At 34.8% G+C, this 20418-nt stretch overlaps 1 protein-coding gene across 5 annotated transcripts in view; it reads right to left on the reverse strand.

The window, feature by feature from the left end:
• Positions 1-339: 339 nt before the first annotated feature.
• The window catches only part of LOC124353940 (protein yellow-like), a 72314-nt gene continuing 52235 nt past the window's right edge, over positions 340-20418 (reverse strand). For all 5 annotated transcript variants that reach the window (XM_046804011.1, XM_046804008.1, XM_046804010.1 and 2 more), the window contains 6 exons: positions 19611-19794; positions 11265-11446; positions 4818-4938; positions 4013-4276; positions 2604-2893; positions 340-1754 (listed from right to left, as the gene is read on the reverse strand). In XM_046804011.1, coding sequence (XP_046659967.1) covers positions 1518-1754; positions 2604-2893; positions 4013-4276; positions 4818-4938; positions 11265-11446; positions 19611-19794 — 1278 coding nt within the window. In that variant the 3' untranslated portion in view covers positions 340-1517. The remainder of the gene's footprint in view (positions 1755-2603; positions 2894-4012; positions 4277-4817; positions 4939-11264; positions 11447-19610; positions 19795-20418) is intronic.

The raw sequence follows: 20418 nt of genomic DNA on the forward strand, positions 1-20418 counted from the left end.
TGTAATATTTGTTTCCGACTTTGTAAGAAAAATAAAAGTCAAAATCTCAGTTATTTTGATATTGCACAAAAATCAGTTTTTTTAACAGAAAATAAAAATCCACGGTAAAAAGCAGCTACTAACATTTGTAATAATAAATAAATTGTAGTATCTAACAATTGTATTAAGTCTACAAGGCGTTTTAAAGTGATATTAGATCATTACTATAATGCCTGCCATATGGGCGGAGTTAGTTCTTGCCCATTTCCAGCGCCTGCAGACTCGGAACGCAGCCCAGGATTTCGGCTCGGTTTCTCCGGCCCAGAGCGCGTTCCATTATTATAATTCGTTGGATAGAAAGCGCTCGCTCATACAATAACTGGCAATGAGTTATAATCAGTTTTTTTAAAAGCTGGTTTTACATTATATAAGTTAAAATAAGTGAACAAATTACAAAATGGAATGCCACTAGCACTATTATTGTTTTACTGACAAATGTAATAATGAAATTATTGGTAATTATTCGTATGAAATTGAATTGATAGATGAGTGAAGGATAAAAATTATATACTAAAAAATTAGTAAATGCATTTTATAAAATTTCAGTTTTTCAATCTCATTAAATGAAATTAATATTTGAATCGGTATCCCTTGTTGTTTTTATTTATACAGACTAAATATAAATTGATATAGATTACTTTATTACTATATCACATTTATATAGGAGTGAATATGAGATGTAGACTACAAATGAACCATATACCATGTATTAGTATTGTTATTAATGAGAGCTCCAGGTCACTTACATTTTGATTTTTGACTAAGAATGAATGGCTAATTGATAAGCTGACTTAACTCTCACATTGGTTGGGGTTTAGTTGGCACCAACTATTCTGTACATATCAGACTTGTCCTTTGCTTCAAATTTGTTTTAATGGTGAAGCCATAAATTATGATCTTTTATGACTGATTTAATGTTTAGGACTCAAAATCCCTCTCACCACGTTTTTAGGATTATAATAATGAATTATTTTACACGTTCACTATTTATCAAGACTTTTAAATGACATGAAGACTGATTTATTCTTACATTTAATATGTTTTAACACCTTCTGGGGACTGGCTCCTTGAGAATGCGCTGTGTCAATTATGTAAAAATAGCTGATTAAATAAAGATAGTGTTTAGGTCCTATAGAAGAAGGATGTCAAATATGAGGTCTTACTTCTTAAGTAACAAATTTATTTATGTTTGTGACATTCATTAAAGAAAATACAATGCCCTAAGTAAAAGGCACTGTTATTTTCTCTAATAACTATAAGAAACCTTTCACTTCCCCAAATGCAATGTTCCCTTTGTAGCTCTATCCTTGGTAATATTATCCTCAGTATCAATGGTTGATTTTGACATAGCTGAAGTGATGACTGAAGTCCTTCCCCACCTCCACCACATTACTCATGAGGTAGTGGTTGGTGAACACGAATGTGCGGAACTTGGCAGGGCTCTGCCCCACGAGTGGAGCAGAGACCTGGGTTAACCATCATGGCCTCAGCGAGGTTTGTGAGGGGTAGACGAATGTGGGGAGTTCAGTTGGTCGCAGGCGGACATCACACCGTGTATGCCTCAGCAGGTCAGAGACTCGCCCAACATTGATGCGGTAGTTGATCTCTCCTTCAGGCACTCCATCCACAATGTAGTTTTGCAGCCGACTGGACAAAGTCCAGATGTGGTTGCCATAGACCTTCAGTCCGCTCTGGAATTGGAGTGTGTAGTCATCCTGAAGAACAAAATAAAAATTTAACGAATGCATTGCAATAGTTTAATTTCATAATCATTTGTTTTATTATTAAATATTTGTTCAGCAATCATGACAAAAACTTTAATCATTTATTTATATTTCCAAATACATACACAGAAACAAATGTGGAAAACCATAGAGGAAGAAAACTATGTAACCAACACACATGATGAGTGTACAGACTACCACACCCTGTAAGCTCCTAAAGCTATATTAATTATACTGTATAGAAAGAAAATTTATAGAGCCTCTAAATTATATTATAATTATAATTATAAATATTAAATTATATTTTTATGTAACTCAGAGAATCCTTATGGTTGTTTTCCTTAGAAATCATGATTTCTTATCAAGAACACCATGATCTGACATGGCTTAATCCCAAGAGATCTTGCACACACAGAACTGAACTTGTATAGAGAGATCAAAAGTCCACACATTGTAACATTACTTTATTATGCACAAAACTGTGGGTAATGTTGTGGATGTTCCATTTCAAAGTTTTATATTGAAACCAGCTGGTAATTTCTAACAGATCTGCATTTATTGTTGAATTTTTACACTTAATTTCATAATATATAACAACCAAAGGTCAGCATCAGTCCATAACACCACACAATCTCTGTTTTTGTCTGCTTTTTGTGCTTTGCTATTCTGAAAGAAGAGAAAATTCATAACTCATTTAGTTTTTAAGAAATTATAAGAAAATATTAGGTTATGAATGTTTTGGGAGAGCACAACACCCATTCTAAAATCATTATTTGTCTTCTTGTTTGTTAGCTTAGTTCAAGTATAAAATAGCAAGGCATAATATTATGCAATCTAAACCTTAGCAATGATGTCCAAGTTCTGTTTCCTGAAGGGAAGATGGGAGTTCCAACAGCCGATAGCGTTCTGTTCCACCAGACTGTACAGAAGGACTCCAGAGTCGGTCATATCTTGGGCAGCAGACTGGGAATCTCGGGTCTCCTGGAAGACGTGGAATGATCGTGGGGATGCCCCAGGATCTTCCTGGAATGCAGAATGGTTCCTGACCACCGAGGTAAGAACCCAGGATTCATGAACACTGGCTAAGCTATGGAAGTAGAGGGTACGATCACCATTGTTACGCAGTGGACCTGTATAAAGAAGAGAATGTTTTCAACACAATGGTTTTCCGAAAATAGATAATCATGACTAATAATTATATTTTGGTGGAATATAAATCTAAAAGTAACAATGTAATATGTCTAAATTAATTGTTCATAGTAAACAATGGTGAAAAATTCATAATTTGTAGAAACTTAAAATGTTCAGTTCTGTATGAATGTACAGTTTAAACAAGGGAGCACATTTTTATAGCTTCACCTCATAATTCTCAAACAGGAAACCCCTGTTACATAACAAGGTACATTGATGTAGCATGATAAAAATAATTATTATTATGTTAATATTTTTATGAACTTATAAGAAATTGTTTCAATTAAAAGTATATCAGTAAGAATTTTTAGACATAGCTTAAAACCCTAAAAACTGCTAAAATTTTTAACCATAATCCTTGGTTTCAATATTTTGAATTTAGTTGAATTTAGTAAATTGAATTTTAGTCTTTTTTTAGGTGCATTATAGCCTTGAACATTGTTAGAGATTTAAATAATTTTCTCAACAGCGTTTGCACATTTTTCCTGAGAACACTGTTGAACTTTAAACTGCTGCTACTTCTTTAAAACATTGCTTTTGTAAAGAATATGTTTTTATGCTATTTTTATTGATATTGGTTTTTTTATATGTTTTGTTTGAATAATTTATTATACTACTTAACCATTTATTACAATAAACGACTTTACCAGACTGTCTAGTCAACAAATATTGTTCTTCTTAAATAGGTATACAAAAAGGAAGAAAGTTCATATAATTTTGTATAAATTAATTAAAATTGTTAGCACAATTAATGTCCAGTAAAATAGTAGGTACTAACTGTTTTGGGAAAACATTTTAAATACTCAAATACATAACAGATTGTCAAAAATCCCTTTTGAATTCTGAGTATTTAATGTTGCTAAAAGAGATGTGCTTGATAACTGAAGTACAGCATTCAACACCTCAAGTCATTTAGGTTTAGTCAAATTAGTAAATATAAAAGTTAGATCATTGTAACTTTAAGAGAAATGACAGAGCAGCCATTCAAGCAGATGTAGATTTTTTACATTTCTATGCTCCTCTGTTATAAAGTTATGAATGAAAATATCAACCCTCACCAACAGCGAGAGCAAAGAGGCCATCCATTAGGTCAAAGTCAACCCCATTGATGTGGAAGTCACCGTGAAGTGGGTAGGGGTAGAACAGGTTACTGGACACCTTCCATGATTTGTCTGTAGCAGAGTCGTACACGAGCAGCTTGTAGCTAGTCACGTCTGTCACGTATGCAACAGTGTCACTGCAGTCCTCCTGTCGCGAGTCTAGAGCTATCGTGATCAGCAGGGAGTCATCTTCCAGCAGCGACTTTGGGAACCGGTAGCGTTCTACAAGTTTATAATTAATAATCACCTATTGGAAGATTATTGTTTCTTTTCAGTAATAAAGACAAATCTACTACAGATTTTACAAGGTTATGGTAGATATATTTCGAAGTAAAAATTGGTTAAATGTTAAAAAATATCCAAATTACCTTATATCCATTCTCTATCAGTAACAAACTCAAAATTGCTTTGAAATAGTACAGTGTAAAGTACGGCATTCAATATCCTTAGTTTTTTAAAATTAACAATTTGGCTTAGTAAACATTAGTACCTATAAGACTTTTATTCAATTTTAGGCAGTCTACATAACATACAGGAAAAGTAAAAAAAAAGAAAATTAATTTAATTTTTACAATTATTTACATAATTTGCCATTATGAACAAATAAGCAATGTACTTAGTTTGTTTATTGTTTAGCTACTTCTAAATATACCTATATTGGTTTTGCCAGATTCTTTAAGCAATTTAAAAAGTTAACTTCAAGGGGAATTTAAACAATCTAAAGCTCTTTAAGCATGGCTGAAGAAGGGTTTTGATAACTTACTGACAAGGTTGTCTGTGTACAAGTCGAATACCAGGATCTGCGGAGGACATTGTCTCCTGGAATCCACAAAGATATCCACCATCCCACTATCTAGAACCCACAGCCTGCCACACTTGTCAACCTGTAATATGTACAAGTTAGGCAGGATTGTTGAGAATTGAAGTAGGCAAATATAATTTTGCCTCCCAAGAGCTTCTAGGAGTGGAATGATCAAGTATATGAGTAGATTCATAGGAAGGAGATCAAAAATAGTAAGTTGAAGGAAATGACAAAAAATGGAATGGAAAGAAGATAAAAGGGTTAACTGAGGATTCTAGAAGATAAAAGATGAGAATAAGTTGAAGAGAAATTAGTGCCTTGCACACACTGTGATACTGAAAATTATGAAAGCTGAGGTGACAAAATCATTAAACATAGAATATTTTCCTTATAATTTGAACAAAAGGTAATAGAAAGAAGAAGACTAACTCAAATTCCTTAATCCTTAATCAGGCAAACCAGTGGTGAATTTATAAAGTCTAAGAAACAGGGTCCTGTCTGAGGAAAATATATTTTCACAACAAGTTTTTATTCCATAATCCCAGCTATTACAAATAAGTATAGTTCCCAATAATTTTATATTTAATGCACTTTCAGTTGCAATAATTAAAATGAAAACAAAAATACTATTAATTTATTTATATTACAAAAGTTTCTCAAAGATCTCAAAGACTTACATAATCAAAATATCCCATATTTTTAATAAGTAATATTCAAAAACATAAAAAAGAGGTTGATCAAACTCCATTGTAAGATGTTGACTCCAAAACACAAATCCTGTTTACACCAATAGATGAAGCTGTTTAACCCTAGAACTGGCAATAGACATTATAATATCGATCTGAATCTATATACTGATAATCAACATCATAATGTTGATCTGACATACATGTGTTTTGACAGTTCTTATAGTAGGGCCTACATAAATCAACACTACCACCACTATTTATATACCATTTCGAGCAGAAGCATTGCTGTTTTCAATGGTAAACTTTTTTGACAAGAGTGGTGTCACAGTGACATCATAAAACTTGCCAGAAAGATCTTCATCCATTTTGAAAATTAATTATATATCATGGGCATGGTTAATATTTATAACATTATTACACTTTAACCCTTTGAGTAGTACGGGAAACTGCTTCAAAATAGTAATGATGTTCCAGAACGTCAAATGAAAAACAAGCCAAAAGGAGTAGTGACGTTCCAGAACGTCATTTATTGTTTGTTATGAAATTGTTTTTTTTTTCTTTTGTTTTTGTTTTATTTGCATCCATTTAAACCATATAGTTATTTAAAACTGATTTTAAACCAAACCATAGTTGGTAGTGTAATTTTTGAGGCAGAATAATCGGCAAATAAGACATTATTATCAACCATCTTATTTCTCGAGCGGACAGGCCGCACACACCATCTATTAGAAACAACTACTCCTGAAGGTCAAGCAAGGAAAGCTCAAAAGCGGTGTTATGTATGTTACAACACAACCACCCGTGAAAAGAAGAGGAAGGATACCACATTTCACTGCCCAGACTGCAATGTAGCATTGTGTATTTACCCTTGTTTTGAGGAATTTCACACCAAAAAAATTTGTAAATCACCTGTAAATCACAAAAAATGTAAACATTCCCACTTTTGTACTTTTATTTTTAATCAATTAAAAAAAATACGTTTCATTTATTTTTTACAAAATGTTTAAAGTATGGGCAGTGGCGTCGGGCCGGGGGGCACGGGGGGGCACATGCCCCCCCAACATTATGCAAAAAAAGAAAAAAATAATATAAATTATCTTTAAATTACGTATATGTATACACTAAAAGTTACGAATGAATAACTAATATAGATCCCCCGTTAGTCTATTTTTCTGTATGCATCTAATTTGATTCTGTATGTGTAAAGTATGCGCGTGTTACAACTAAATTTACAAGTGCCGGTGAGCCGACTCTGGCCGGTTGCGCCCGAGCTGGAGCAGCCGATCGAATGCACCCGAGCCCAGCCGACGCCGGCCGAGGGCCTCCGAGCATTGACGACGCCTGGCGGAGGGATATCATACCAGCTCAGTGCGCGTGTGTTGTGTTGTGTAGGTGGTCGCCACGTTTTATTCGTTCAATAAGCTTATTGTTACTAGCTGAGCTGCTATTGTTTGTGTAATTTTTGCGGATGTTCGTTTGTTATCATGTCTAAGAAACAGTCCTCTGTACTAACATTCTTTAAAAAACTTGGAAATTCAAGTGAAAGTGTAAATGAAGATAGACATTTAGCGGGAAGTAGCACTGGAGGTAGCGTTGGTGATGAATCGCCATCTTGTTTACGCCCAGATCGTGATGCTACATTCCAGGGCGAAAGTAGAGATCCTTCATTGGGAGTACAAAGTGCAGATATTGCAAAAGGAGCATTTCAGCCTGTTGATTGTTTTAAGGTAAGCAAGATTCAATCCAAATCGAGGCAGTTCAAAGAATCCTGGTACAGTGAATTTAATTGGGTCGAATATAGGCATAGCCCCATTAAAGACGCTGCATTTTGTTACCCATGCCGACTATTTTGTCAACATAAGTCTGGTCGCGGGGAGGAGTCATTCACTAAACTGGGCATGAACAATTGGAAGAAAGCTTTGGAAAAATTCAGGAAACATGAGAATAGTGAAATGCATCAAAAATCTAAACAGTTTCTCAATGAGTATAGAAAAGCAGGAAGCACGGTAGCAGATTCGTTGTCCTCGGCACATACTAAAATGGTTGAGATGAATAGGAGGTATTTAAAATTCATAATTGAAAACATCCTATTCCTTGGAAAACAGAATCTTGCCTTAAGAGGACATGATGAGAGTACTGCTTCATTTAACAGGGGGAACTTTATAGAACTGCTACAACTGAGATCTACTCAAATGGAGGAAGGAATCCAAACATTAATGAAATCCCCAGTCCATTCATACAAAAGTGCCCAGGTACAAAATGAGATAATAGATTGCATAAAAAGTGAAATGCTTCAACAAATTGTCCAAGAGGTGAGTGAGGCTTTGGCCTACTCAATTATTTGTGATGAAACTACGGATATTTCAACCCGTGAACAGCTTAGCATTTGCATTCGATACATTACTAAAATAGATGGACACATTAAAATCAATGAAAGGTTTTTGGGCTTCGTTGATGTGTCAGACACTACTGGTGAAAATTTACATCACACTATTAAACAGTATCTGCAGCAGTTGGGTATAAGCTTAAATAAAATGCACGGCCAGGCATATGATGGAGCTAGTAACATGAGCGGCAAATTCAAAGGTGTTGCCTCAAGGTTCCAAGAAGAAGAGCCTAAAGCTTTGTACACACACTGCCATGCCCACTTGCTTGATCTGGCTGTTCAGAGATTTTGTGAAGAAATAAGACAGCTTCGGAATTGCTTATCCATAGTAAATCACCTGTATAACTTAATTAATGCATCAGCTAACAGGTTTTCAATATTTGAATCAATATGTAAGCAAAGCGGAGAAACAAAAATGAAAAGACTGGTGAGCTTGTCTCGAACTAGATGGACAGTTCGACACAAAGCAATCCATGTAATTCTAGAGCAGCTCCCTGAAGTGTACGAAACTTTGGAAGTTATTGCAAACGATGTATCAAATCGTAAAATTGCAGCCGAAGCTGATGGTCTAGCCAAACAAATCAGCACATTTGAATTTGTATTCAGTTTAAAACTATTGCACAGCGTTTTGAGTCAGACTGATATACTCTCCAAAGAACTGCAGAGTGAATCTCTTGACATTTCTAAGGTTTTTGCAAAAGTTGAATCAGTCATTGACTGTTTAAAACTGGACAAAAATGATGATGGCTTTATTCAGATGTGGAATGAGTCAGAAGAACAGTGTAACAAATATGGTATGAAAGGTTTGTCAGTTGAAAGGCCTTCACTACCACGCAAACGGAAGATTCCGAAAAAACTTGAAGCTAGTAGTAGCTCTTCAGATGCTGCATTTCATCAATCACCTGAACCTGAACCTGAACAGATGTTCAAGACTGGCATTTACTTTGCTGCTTTAGACACAGTAATTGTAAACCTGCAATCTCGTTTTTCCAAGAACGATTATGATAAAATCAACTGCATTGCCCAGTTACTATTTAATTGGACCGAAATTGACAACAACGCTGTTATGGCAATCCAAAAGTTTTATAACTTGTCTTTAAGTTTCTCTGTACATCTTAAGTTTTTTCACTGTTATGCAAAGAACAATTTTGTCAAAACAGACAAAGCAACCACAAGAATAACGTTCCAAGAGTTGGCTGATTTTTTTATTGAGAATGATCTTCAAGCCAGTGCACCAGATGTTTGGCAGCTACTAGAAATATCACTTTCGTGGCCTATCACAACAGCAAGCGCAGAAAGATCGTTTTCTACACTACGAAGGCTAAAGACATTTCTTCGAAGCACCATGACAGAAGACCGCTTAAGTGGGCTTGCCCTGATGTCTATTGAGCAAGAATTGACGTCTGAATACATGAAAGATAAAAAACTAGATCTGTTAGTTGACAGATTTTCAAATCTAGCCGATAGGAGGCTAATGCTTCATTAGAAGTAACGAAAATTGGTTCGTTGAAAACCATTACTGTAGTTCTGTTCACCTTAAAACTTTGTCTTGTACACAAATTTGTTTTTGTGTTATAAATGTCCTTGCAGTTATGTCTAGAATAGAATAAACTTGTATAATTTGAAATTGAGTCTTTTTACAATCCATCAATATAGTAAAAATTGATTAAAACCAATGTTTAACAAAAATACACATATACTTTACTTTAGTTCTTAAGTGGTAGTTTTCAAAAAAGTTTCCACGGGACCACCCCCCCCCCCGGAGACCCCGTGCCCCCCCAAATTATTAGGTCACGCTACGCCTATGAGTATGGGTACAAAACAATAAATTCATTCCACCCACCTTGAAACCCAATTGTGTTCTGATGAGTCAAATAAAGAAGTCAATGTCCCATATCAAAAGGAAAGCGACTGGTTATCATCATCATCCACACTGCAGGGGATAATGTATTTGTTTCTAATGCCCTGGCAATGTGGAAGGCAAGAAAATATTCGGGGGACTACCAAGGCAATGTCAACACCGAAATGATATGAAATGGGTTACTGAGAAATAGAAGTGTGATTGTAATAGACAAAGCCACATATCATAATTTTCAAGTGGAAAAAGCACCAACTTCAAAACACAAGACCTTAAAGATTGCCTTGGAAAAAAGTAACATACCTTACACTGATGACATGTTTGTCCCAGAACTGTACAGATTAGTGTTATAAGATAAACCTAGATTATACTGATACCTATTGGATGAGATTGTACAAAAATGGTCATACTTTTTTAAGACTACCTCCCTATCATCCCGTCCCTAATCCTATCAAGCTAGTAAGTTGAGAAAATAGCAGAGGAGAAAAAAATGTGCACATATTAAGAAGGTCAAGGACACATATCTCACCAAATAAGGCAATCATTGACGATCTAACGATTGATGATCTTGAGAAATCGTTTGTCATACCCTTGGTTAGTGAGTCAGACCCTTGATTATAGATACTTCAGAAGGATCTATAATCAAAGCTCAGACTCAGCAGCTAGCGACTCTGATGATGGAAACATGAGCGGGTCAAAAAACTTCAATAACGAATCGGAATTGGAATATAATAAGTAAGTGTATTTTTTTCATTAGTTTAAAAGGAATAATATTTTTATTTTTATTTATGTTTTCCCTGATTCTGAATGTTGTAAAAATTATAGCTTATGATTAATTATGATGTCTAATTTATAGCTTTGTAAATACTATTAAGATTAAAAATGGGTACGAAAACAATAGTCTAATAATAATAATCGTCTGTTTTGATCACAAGTAAATTTATATACAAATAAAACCTGTTCCGGTAGTTCAGTTCTTTTAAATCAATCACAGAATGACAGCTCATTGGTAAGGTCAATGTTTCGTGAATGGCTAATACAGCCTCGGCGGCACGCTCAGTTCACTTGACCTATCTGTACCAAGCTCCTGTAATTGAGAAGGCTATAATAAACAATACAGTAACATTCAGCTGAAAATGTCCACAACAATCAAACATTGAACACTCTTATAAAGTAGTGTTCAGCTAAAAATTAGACTTGTTTGGTTTCACACTTCTATCAAAAGCCTTTAGAGGGAGTATGAATCAAGTCTAGCATCCTACCATAAGGACTTTCTATATCCAAAATAAAATATTCATACTCTAATAATACCAGAGCATAAATAAAGCATGAAACTTGGCAATTACAAGACACATATAGAATATAGGTAATAATATAGGAAATATAGGTAATAGAATATTGTTGAGTGAAAGTAGACACAGATCTGTCTCTATCGTCCATTTTGCTCAGTAACTCCATCTTGACTTTGAACTTACCCTAGTCCTGAAGACAGAAGTGATGCCATCACAGTCGCCCTGGTGCCAGGACCAATCAGGATAGGGATGCAGTAGAGTTGTGTGGTTCCTTCGTTTGTTCGTCACCGTTGCTAGAGTCACCGGCTCTCCTGGCTTGAACTTGGGCATGGTCACGAATATCTTACGGTCTATACCCTGGTAACCTAGAAGTCATAAGCTATCTTAATACAGCAGTGCAATTTAAATTTTCTAAGTCATTTCTCTTGACAAACCCTAACAGATTATGAATTCAATCATTCTATATAATTTATTTATGAAGATACATTCTTGATCTTTCAGCATGACTAAAAGTATGAAAATGCTAAAAATGTTCAATTTGAAATAGACCCTCATAATTAACTTGTATTACAACGAATTAGATCAATAAATATTCAAACTAATGCATACCGTATCTCAATTGCGATTTTAAAGGTGACATATTAGTTTTAATTGCTTCGTCTGGAATGAAAAGATTATTATTACTCCTATCCTTTGTAAATAACATAACAAGAAACAGCATCTTCACTTCGCTTTGAAGTGTAAAATCATTCAAGTTCCATATCATTTCTATTAATTTTTTTTCACAATGAGTATTACATTTAATGGTAATAGATTGAAAGTGAAGTATAATGGAATTGATTATCAGTCGTAACATATTCTAAATAAAATGGTCACATATAATAACAACACAACATTGAAAATAAAATTGTGTGATCCTTGAAAGATTTATAATTTTACACTATTCATTTCAGAGTGATGAAAATTGCAATATTTGCTGCATGATCAAGGTGATGGAAGGGAATTTACAGCGTTGACTGTTTCAGACGCCTTACAGCGTCAGCCAGAATTACAGTAACAACTAGCAGTGAAAGTGTTAAAAAATATAGGGACTTACAGTAATATCATAAGTACAAATATTTTAATCTTATTATTGTTGCTATTGTCAAAAATCCCTTTGATTTTATTTTTAATTGTTTTTGATATTTTGAAATTTTATAATACTTAACTTTCTTCATATATTACTGTACTTCTATTGTGCTAATTATTTGATTTACTGCTATTTTAATAAAGAATAAAAGTAATTAGATAAGCATTTTTTGAGATTTTAGACACAGTTTAAGATTTTTATTCTTTTCAAGAGAAACATGTTTAAAATAAACACTACCTTGTGTAATAATAATAACGACAACAATGAATGCAAGTATGCACATTCTCTAGTGTTTCTAATACAAAACAATAATTAAACAATTCACTTTTCCCACTGAGCAATACAGTAATTTAAATAGATGAAAACAGAACTTAAGTCTGAAACAAATTTCGACATTAATTAATATGTCTTTAAAAACACAAATAATTGTATTCCTTTAGTAACAAAGATTTTACAGCCTTCAACATTTGAAAATGCAAATAATTTGCACTTTTGTTATGTTTTGGCAGCCTAAGACATTTTTGAAGGAGAGAATAGGCCACAAAAAATAAAGTCTAAAAGCAGGCTTAATTAAAATGTATTTTCTACTCATAGTTCTCAATTATCTTACAAATTTGAAAACACTATATTTTCTCAAAATTACATTGAAATTGGAATTGTACTTAAGAGACAGACAAAAAAGTTATTCAATAGAAACTTTTGAACTACAATTGAAAATTTACAAGTAGCTGTTTCAAAAATTGTTAATTTATTTAAAGAAGGTTTTTTGGTAAGGTATACGATAATTTATAGTAATAAAGAAGAACATTCAAAATATTATAACCACGAAAAATGTTCACATTATCTATTTAAAACGTTGTTACATTACATAAACTGAGCCAATTAAGTGTAACATTTTCGGTTTACAAGAGCTAACGTTTAGATTAGATGTTTCACAATTTCAATAAGGATATTTTAATTTTAAAACACACATTTAAAAGGGAGTCTTAGCCTTATTCCCAAGTTACAAGATTTGAGTATAATAGTTCTGCGAACGTCTCTCAATATTTCACTTGAAGAATTGATTGGCACTCTCTCTCAATTAACTCTTCACAGAGCTGTAAAATTGTGAAAATAATACGAATTTGTCATTATATTAATTCGGTATTTCAGCGCGTATTTTAATTTCTTATTATCCACTCGTAAAAATTTTAAAAATTGGAAAATGTACGTAAATAAGTATATTGAATTTTTCATCTATGCATCTGCTTGATTGAATTCTGACTGACACTTTATAAAGAAACAACACAAAAGCTATTCAATTACATTACTTACAGTACCTGCCTGATTACATAACTACTATAAACAATCAAATCTAATATTACTGACGGTAAAAGCGTTCCGAAAACTCTTTGAAATTAGAATTAAGCAGTTTCACTGCCGAGTTACAAGCTTGGGTACACGCAAATACGCTGCGCATTCTACAAGAGAAAGCCTTTCATCAGATGATGAAGAACGATAAGGAACGTGGAGGGCTGTCGCACACCAAAACCGTAACAACACAGCTGTGAAACGGAGGATTGGCGACCTGGCTGGATTAACGGTGATATACAAGTCACAATACTCACTAAGCAGTAGCGGGAGCAGCGGATAACACGAACTTGAGTAGGGAAATCGTCGCGAGACCTATCAAACTTAGATCTAGTCGTAGGCCAGACTTGAAGCTTGCCCTCCTCCTGTTAACCACTTTCGTTTGATAAATCATTATACTAAATCAAAGGTTTGATTACATTCCCGTGTACAAACAACTATAAAATTTCTAACAACTCTCGTAAGCTAAAACCTAAATACCATTATTAAATGTATAGTCGTATTTTTTTTATTAATTCAACACGGAAATATTTTGTTCATATAACTAAGCGAACTTATACATAAAATAAACTTGTTTCCCTTTTGCATAATAGCGATCGTTAGCGCATTTTGTATTTTTGCGTTTGATTTAATGAGTAGCCTATACGTTCTGTCACGTTGGACTTGCAAATTAACTCCATGTTCGTTATCTAGTCTCCAATTAAAAATTGTATTAACACGTTTGTATTCAATTGTGTTTTATGTTAAAAAATATACTCTAAAAATGTTTCTGCTGTGATTAAAGAAATCAAGATAATAGCAAATCTGATCAAGCGTGTAAGTTGATACAAAATTACTTTCTCTGTTCTTATCTTAACGTTGGCTACCAAATGTTTATTTCGGTGCATAATGTGGTGACCTTGAAGGGAATCGATCCTTGACTTTTCGTTGGAAAGTCATAATCGTACCGAAAGGTTACGGTGGACACTATTACGGTTACCATATTTTTAGCCGAGATTGGTTCTCAGATTTCTAATATTTAGACTGTTATGCTTTTACCTATGGCTTTATAGACCTTCTGCAAACAATTTCTTGTATAACGGGTATTGCATATTAACGGTATTGTTATACACACATTATAAATACAAATTAATTTAGACATACAAGAAAAAATATAAAATCTTTCAAATATCATCTCGCAGATCATAAAAGTTGTTAAACATTGCAACATAGCATAATTGAACATTATTACATCATCATCATTACTCTACAGTTGCAGTCTACATTCCGCTATACACACACTTAAAGCTGCACCCGAGTTCAGTATAGGTAGAGCACGATATATAAAATTGAAGTTATTTTTTTCATCTCCTTCATAACGAATTGTTTTTTTTTACCAGTCTATGCACATTTAGATGAATAAAACTGATTTAGGTAGTATGCATTACTTGAGAATAATTTTTATCTGGAATACCTCAAATATATTAAAAGAAATTTGAATGAACTTTGTATAAGTAAGCAGAAAGCATAAAATTACATAGTACTACTCCCAGGTAAGTGCGATGACAGTAGCGGTTATCAGGAAGGCAGTGGAAACGAAGCCGATAACAAGAAGGCAGTAGGACAGCTTCCGCCACGCCACTAGCTCGCCACGGCCTGGTTGATTTCATTACGCAATACCCTTAGATCTGCTCAGTTGTCATAACCAGTGAGTGCATTGTTGTTTTTTTTGCGCCTAACCTTCTCCAAACAAGCGGCCTACGGTCATTGAGGAACAACGCTGAATGAGAACAGCTGGCTTCTCTTCTCACAGTTTTTTGCTGGCTATTCTTGTTGGAATTTAACACTACACTATAGCCTACGTATATGGAACAATTGAGTTCACTGGTTTGTTGAACCTATAGAATAGCTCTATACGATACAGTATTACATGTGGTGCTGTACTACTTTTATGTTTGCTTATGTAGTAGGCCTATAGGGGGCAAGTTAGTATAATATTTAATTTTGACCGATACATAATAGGTTTTTAAGATCCAATTTACAATTCCAAAATGGCATTTTTAGTTGAAGTATCAGTTTAAAATTTTACTTGAAGTTTTAAAATAAAGAGGTTAGTAACTGTTTGGGTTTTGCAATAAATTAATGTAGGCAGATTTTTTGTTTTGTAGCAATTATATATGGTATAAAATAACGATTCATAAAGCAAAATAAAACTATCGTGAAAGAATATAATCCTATATGTAAATGTATACCTTTTAAATGGAACATTTCAATGATTGGAATTAAATCCTTTTATTACTAACTTATATACCTTATTTACAATTAATTAACTGGTTAGATCTATGTAATTTACTCGAACAATTCAACCTTTCATCCATAAACATAAGAGTTATCGTACAAATGTTTACATTTTAAAGATTTATAAATGTAAAAACTTGATCAAAACAATGAATCAAATTGATTTAAATATAAACTAGTAGTTATCTGCGGCTCTGCATGCAATTTCGTAGTGTTGCACCTATATGAGCATTTCTGGTTCGGGTGAATTATATTTCCGACGCCAATGTTGAGTTTTACTTGTAAGCATGGCGCACACTGTAGACGCGCCGCGCCGCGCCGAACCGCGCCGCCTTTTGGAAATAATTCCGGCTTAATAGTTTGCATGTGTTCAAATGGGAGTGCGCACACTAGAGCGCGCCGCGCCGCGCAGCCGCGTCCGCCGCGGAATAATTCCGCTGCCAGAACTCTTGGGAGAAGTCGAGCGGAATTTGTTCCGCTGGGGCGGCGCGGCGCGGCGCGTCTACAGTGTGCGTAGGCAGCGGAACCGTTTCTTAGCCGCGGTTACCTTCGGGTGTCTTCGTACTACCTCGGCCATCGTCGGTGAGCTATAGCAGTCGACGTAAAAATCTAACATTTCCAGAATAATTCATGATGCAAAGCTAGAGGCCATTTCTGGGTCATATAACACCGCTCATTCATTTCTACGCTCAGATCCTACACCCACAGCACTAGTTCCTTTTCAGACTACCCAATATATGCCGCAACTACCAACTCCTATTGGTCAGATGGGACAATACCCAGGGGCACAAGAGGGACGGTTTGCTGTTTCACCTGATAGATCCAGTAACTGTCCATACACCTCAAACTCAGCAGGGTCAAGTGATACATCACATGATAAAACTTATTGTAATATGTAGGAAGTACTGTATGCATAATTTGTGTGTTATTTTTGAAACTATGCTTTCTTACAGATAAAATACATTACATTTTTGAAACAAATAGCCTATTCCTTATTAAAAAAGCCCTGACCAGCGATACATTGTTAAATAATAATTTATTGCTGAAAACACATTTGATGTTATGTTTTCTAACCGAAGAAGAAAAAAACATTAATGAGTAATTGTGGTTTCAGAAAATATTAAAATTTACAAAACATTATTTGCATATATTTAATAAAAACGACTTTATTGTAAGTTTATCCATATTTTTGTATTTAATAAAGACTTAGTTAATAACTTACCTTAAACAAACCGCAAGCCTTTCTTCAGGTGAAACTGGTCTTGTTTGTACTGGTCTAAAATATGTGTCTTGTTTTTTCAATGAAAGGCCTAAGCATGTTCAATAGCTCATAAAACTTTTCGGGGGACATTCTAAAATATTGGAAAAATTTACGTTTGTCCTTTAATAAATCGGGGAAAAGGTGGTGAAATTCCCCGTATTTTTTCCTTTTCTCATTTATAGGATGAACCCACATTGTTTTTTGTCTCTTCTCCTCCTCTGATTGAAGAAGACAAAATAAAAACAGATCTTCATCTTCAGAGCTGCTCATCGTGTAAATTATTAAACAAAACGACACAACATAACCATACGACTGCACACTAATTGATAGCACTGCAGCTGTGGTGAGGGAAGGAGTTCGGCGCGCCCAGTATGTGCGACGGTCAGCGGAATTTTCCAAAAGGCGGCGCGGTTCGGCGCGGCGCGGCGCGTCTGCAGTGTGCGCCATGCTTAACCCCGATCAAGAAAATATGTTTTAAACTGTATTTTTTAATAACTGCACCGCTAGTACATTACCCGCTGCTTTGCATGCAATTTGGTAGGCGTTGCAAGTGTATGATCTCTGCTGGTTCGAGTGAATCATATTCCGATGCCAATGTTGAGTTTGTCACCACAATCACGTAAATTCGTTAAAACGTGTATATTTGGCTACGCGTTAAATGCGTTAATGGCAAATGCGTTAAAGCCATTGTAGGTTATTTTGGCTTTAGCAATAATTTCTTCCCTTAGTTGATTTTACCTCGTTTCCCGATCAAGAAAATATACATCACAGATCAGAGAGTTCTGTCAAAAGTTGGGTTTTAACAGTCTTTAAATTTATAGTAAAAGATAGTATCTTTATCTTTTATATCTAATACTTAATATTTTTGCTAAACTGTAGTCTATAGTTAAAAGCACATCAACAATGACACTATTTATGTGTTTGCTTCTTTATAAACTGAAAAATGTGTTAAATATTTTAGAACATTTAGAGCTGTAATTGGTATGTTAGTCAAACACACATTCCAGCAAAACTTTCATGTAGCATACTCGTATGTCTTACCGACTGCTCCAAAAGCTCTCTTCGGAGTTAAATTCTGACCATCTTATGTTTTATAGAAATTTCTAGGTTTTTAAGGTAGAGTAGGCTACTTACCTAATCTCTGAAAATCTCTGAAACGGCTTGAACATATCCTCAAGGTGTTGTGCGTATCGCGTATGATTACTCATTAGAGAATTTACTCTCTATAACAGTAAACTAATTGAAAATAATAGATATAGGTTGTGCTGTCATATACAATGTATACACATGACAGTTTATTAAATTTGATAGGCTCTTTCAATTAATATTTCACTACTTTAAAGGCCAGTGGAGCATAGCCCGGAGGTATTTCAAAATAAGGATAGGCCCTATATTTATACCAGGGGCCATAAAATGTCCAAGTCAAATTTTAGTACAATCAGTTGAATAGTTTACGCGTGAAAGCAAAACAAACAAACAAACAAGGGCGTTTTCGCTTTTATAATATTATTAGTATTAGGATATACTAGGTAATGTTTAAGGGTAGGGTAATGAAGAAGATATCCAAATAGTATTTTTTCGTTTAAAGCACGTTTGATATTTAAATGTGATTTTGCTTCTAAGGGTGAAGAATTTTGAATCCTAACTGATGTTTTTGAGTTTGATCTTGAAATACTCTTTCTAAAGGAGTTTAACTCGCCTACCAATTTTAATACATACAGAAATGTAAGGTAAGAGTTAATGATACATGAAATACTATTTAGAAAATTACGATTATCACAAAATGAGGAGGCGAGTCCTCATATATAATCTGGACATTGACTAAGATACATATTTATTTACTTGAAACGATAACTGTATACGCAGGGATTAGATCATCTTCACCGCCCCTCCCCCGCAGAAGGACGATTATCACAAAATGAGGAGGCGAGTCCTCATATATAATCTGGACATTGACTAAGATACATATTTATTTACTTGAAACGATAACTGTATACGCAGGGATTAGATCATCTTCACCGCCCCTCCCCCGCAGAAGGACGATTATCACAAAATGAGGAGGCGAGTCCTTATATATAATCTGGACATTGACTAAGATACATATTTATTTACTTGAAAACGATAACTGTATACGCAGGGATTAGATCATCTTCACCGCCCCTCCCCCGCAGAAGGACGATTATCACAAAATGAGGAGGCGAGTCCTCATATATAATCTGGACAATGACTAAGATACATATTTATTTACTTGAAACGATAACTGTATACGCAGGGATTAGATCATCTTCACCGCCCCTCCCCCGCAGAAGGACGATTATCACAAAATGAGGAGGTGAGTCCTCATATATAATCTGGACATTGACTAAGATACATATTTATTTACTTGAAACGATAACTGTATACGCAGGGATTAGATCATCTTCACCGCCCCTCCCCCGCAGAAGGACCGTCGAAAGGAACAGACCATCCCCTTTTCCAATAAATCTCGTGACAATCCTCTGGTAAGACTTACCTCCCCACACGTCTACGTCGATGATGACATTATGTTTTGGTATGAAATGTCCTCCGGCTAGGTACACTTCTCGCAGCGCTGACGAGGGGAAGGTGAAGTCCACTTGAGACCAACTGTAGAGGACCTCCATCCTGCCAGCCATAGATGTATGCACCAACCATAGCAGTGGTAGTAGCAGCAGCATCTGGAACATTGGAGGGAAGACATGTTAGTTTTACAATAATTCAAGGAGCCAAACAGATTTGTTACATTTTTTTAACAGTATTGCCCCTATCGCATGTTTGTTAAATTTCTTTGTAAACAGCAATATTGTTTGTAAGGCTATTAACTTTGTCTTTACAAGAGAATATACCTTGGTTCCATATAAGGCTTTGTACAGTTGGAGGAAGTTAGCTGTGCTCGTAGGGCCCAAACACTACCCTTTCAACAAATAAACGCTATCTGTGTGGCAGGTTGCGTTTATGTGCTAGCTGCTTAGATGAAGGCACAACAATCTCTTTAACGACTTAAAACTCACGATTTCGATTTGCAGATTAGTATTGACAAATACGTTATTTTCAAAAACATGTTTAAACAACACTATAACAACTGAAAAACAAGGATAAGTCCTATTATTGCTATTATTTGGTATTCTCTTATTATTTAATTCCACCACAATCAGCACACAACATATGTATGTCACAAAACATACTGATTGTTTCGAGTGTGATGAATTATTTGGGGCAATACGATTCCTGAAAGGAGGGTTTTACCCGTGAGTCACAGGAAATTTTTTCGGGACGCAGCGCATATCGGTACCCCGCCACCC

The sequence above is a fragment of the Homalodisca vitripennis genome, chromosome 2 (assembly GCF_021130785.1).
Source record: "Homalodisca vitripennis isolate AUS2020 chromosome 2, UT_GWSS_2.1, whole genome shotgun sequence".
NCBI lineage: Eukaryota > Metazoa > Arthropoda > Insecta > Hemiptera > Cicadellidae > Homalodisca > Homalodisca vitripennis.